Source organism: Nestor notabilis, unplaced genomic scaffold (assembly GCF_000696875.1).
Source record: "Nestor notabilis isolate BGI_N333 unplaced genomic scaffold, ASM69687v1 scaffold4565, whole genome shotgun sequence".
In the NCBI taxonomy this organism is placed as follows: domain Eukaryota; kingdom Metazoa; phylum Chordata; class Aves; order Psittaciformes; family Psittacidae; genus Nestor; species Nestor notabilis.
Genome location: NW_009927726.1, coordinates 52,234 through 54,701, shown reverse-complemented (window position 1 = coordinate 54,701; position 2,468 = coordinate 52,234). Strand labels below are relative to the sequence as shown.

The 2,468-nt window shown below is 34.3% G+C and overlaps 1 protein-coding gene across 1 annotated transcript in view; it reads left to right on the top strand.

Moving 5' to 3' along the window:
• The first annotated feature begins 323 nt into the window (after window positions 1-323).
• APPL1 (adaptor protein, phosphotyrosine interaction, PH domain and leucine zipper containing 1) overlaps window positions 324-2,468 on the top strand; it is a 19,901-nt gene continuing 17,756 nt past the window's right edge. The window contains exons 1-2 of the mRNA XM_010014172.1: window positions 324-421; window positions 1,493-1,552. Of these exons, the coding sequence (XP_010012474.1) occupies window positions 398-421; window positions 1,493-1,552 (84 nt within the window). The 5' untranslated portion in view covers window positions 324-397. The remainder of the gene's footprint in view (window positions 422-1,492; window positions 1,553-2,468) is intronic.

Below are 2,468 nucleotides of genomic sequence, written 5' to 3'. Positions count from 1 at the left end.
TTTCCGTAGGGATGTACCATAATGGGTCCAGTAGTTGCCCACAGTTACAACTTATTTTGCTCTTACACATCTCCCTTGGTCCTTTCCTTTCTGAAAATGCAGTTGCATAGGCCTGGAGAGAGGCTGACAGAGTGAGGCTGAGCTTGGGTATCTTTAAGATTCTGTGGCATGCAACAGGTATCATCCCTGTCAACAGTGCTGGAGGGTTTATAATCCTTTTAGTAATCAAACCTGAAACAATGCTGTTTAACTTTGAAATTCTGTTACATTCAAATGCTGCTTTTCTAACTTGGCATGTGTTTTGGCTGTTTCGTTTTCACAGACCAGGTCTTTGCTGGGAGTATTTGAAGAAGATGCTGCTGCAATTTCCAATTATGTCAATCAGTTATTTCAAGCCATGCACAGGATATATGATGCACAGGTAGTGTTAATGAAATTCTTGAATACATTATAAAGCTTTTGAACCCCATTTCATGTCTCTTGCTTTTTTTTTTCTTTTTAAATATTATAAGCAATTTTTTTTTTTTAAACTTCCGTATCGTTTAAATGAGGAACTGAAATGAGAATTAAATGATTGTTTTCATGTTTGCTAGGGAGTGGTAAAGATTAAGTTCTTGTGATTTTCAACAGAATTTCATATGACAAGTAAAAAGATTTTTCTGGTCTCCTAGTAGTTCTGTTGTATTTCCCCAGTATTTCCCATCATGATCTTAGTGTGTATAGTACGTATCAAGTGGGAGATTATTTTTTTACCCACAGTATATTAATGTTTCACTCATCTATAAGTAACTGCACTTTCATGCCAAAGGCAGAATTATTTCGTGTGGTTTTCTGAACAACTGAGTTTATGGCTGTATTTTTAATTTGTATACACTGGAACTGATAGACTTTTTTACTGATTTGTTATTCTTGCTTTTCATATTTTAATGCTACTGTTGTTTTTACTTTAATGACTAGTGTGTTTATTGTAGGTTTGCTGCCATGTAGTTTTATTTTGCTGCCTTTCTATTTAGTTTCTATTTCTGTGCTTTCTTCTTCAACTGCATCATGAAAGATGAAGTTGTTCCATACCATGCATCTGCTAATTAGGTCTTGCCTGTGCACAAGTACAGAGCATTTAGTAACTAGGTAGTACTGAGGTTCATTTTCCTTTACAGATAATAAATTCCTAATACTTAGTATCTAGGGCAGCTAATTTGAAATGATTAAATGCAAATATGCACTGCATAACATGAAGAATACAGAAATCAATGCACATAGTACAGGCTGTGAATTTGGTATTTGTAATGACCGATTACCTGCAACTCTCAATATTGTTAGAGAAATGGAAGGGCAGGATGCTTTAGGTGTTTATGAAAATCTGTAGTCAGATTTCAGATTCCATGTCTGTAATAGTTTCTTCTTCAAACGTGATTTTTTTTTTTTTTTTTTTTTTTAATATTAATTCAAATTAAAAAGTAACAAGCTTGGGGTTTTCTTCTTTTTAAATCAGAATGAATTAAGTGCAGCAACTCATCTGACTTCAAAGCTTCTGAAGGAATATGAGAAACAGGTACTGTGTAAATCATTGTTATCTTTATGTGGTCAGGACTATGTATTTTTGTAGTCTTTTATCTTCCAGAACACAGTGTAGCATGTATTTAGGCTTGATCCAGATAAAATGAACCGCTGTAATTGGTGGCTTGAACCTTTGCCAAATATCCTGTCTTCATATTAGTTCTTCCAAATAAAATAGAATGAAGTTCCTGTTACTGTGATGGGTATTAGTAAGTTCTAAAAGATTTTACTTTTGGATCAGTGTTTTGGGGGTTGCTTAGGATGGTGTTGGTGTTTGATTTTTGTTTTATGAACCTGTTTACTGTTAAGGGCTTTAATTTTACTAGTCACAAAGTGAAGAGATTGCATAGCAGTCTCCATGTGACAACCATAATTTACTCTTATCATGAGAGTAGTTCCATCCCTGAAAGTGCAGGTAGTGGAATCCATCACATGCTCCACAGGTAGCCTGTGCTATGAAGGGTCTCCAGTTTATAGCTGTGCTGCTGGGACCCCTTTGCTGAGCTCCTATTTAAGGAGGCTGGTGTTCCCTGTCGCCATTCTCTGCCTAATGAGGTGAACTGGAAAAAATACTTTTTATAGATTATTTTTGATTGATGAGACTTTCTAGAGGGGTGAGATTAGCTTAAAAGTACACAAATAATGTTTTAACTGGATTATTTCTTTTTCAGTAGTGATCATTCTGGTCATACTTTTGTCTCCATCGAAGCATTATGGAAGTAAACTCTTTTGGATGTTTTAAAAATTTTGCATAATTTAAGAGCTCGAAGTTTAAGTGGAACAGCGAGTATTGCTTAATTTTTGATAAATTTAAAAATTAGAATGTGAAAAGCTGGATAAAATCTTCATAGATGTCAAGTCTGCATATTTCTGATTTCTTTTTAAAGTAAATTCTATTAATTAATTTATAA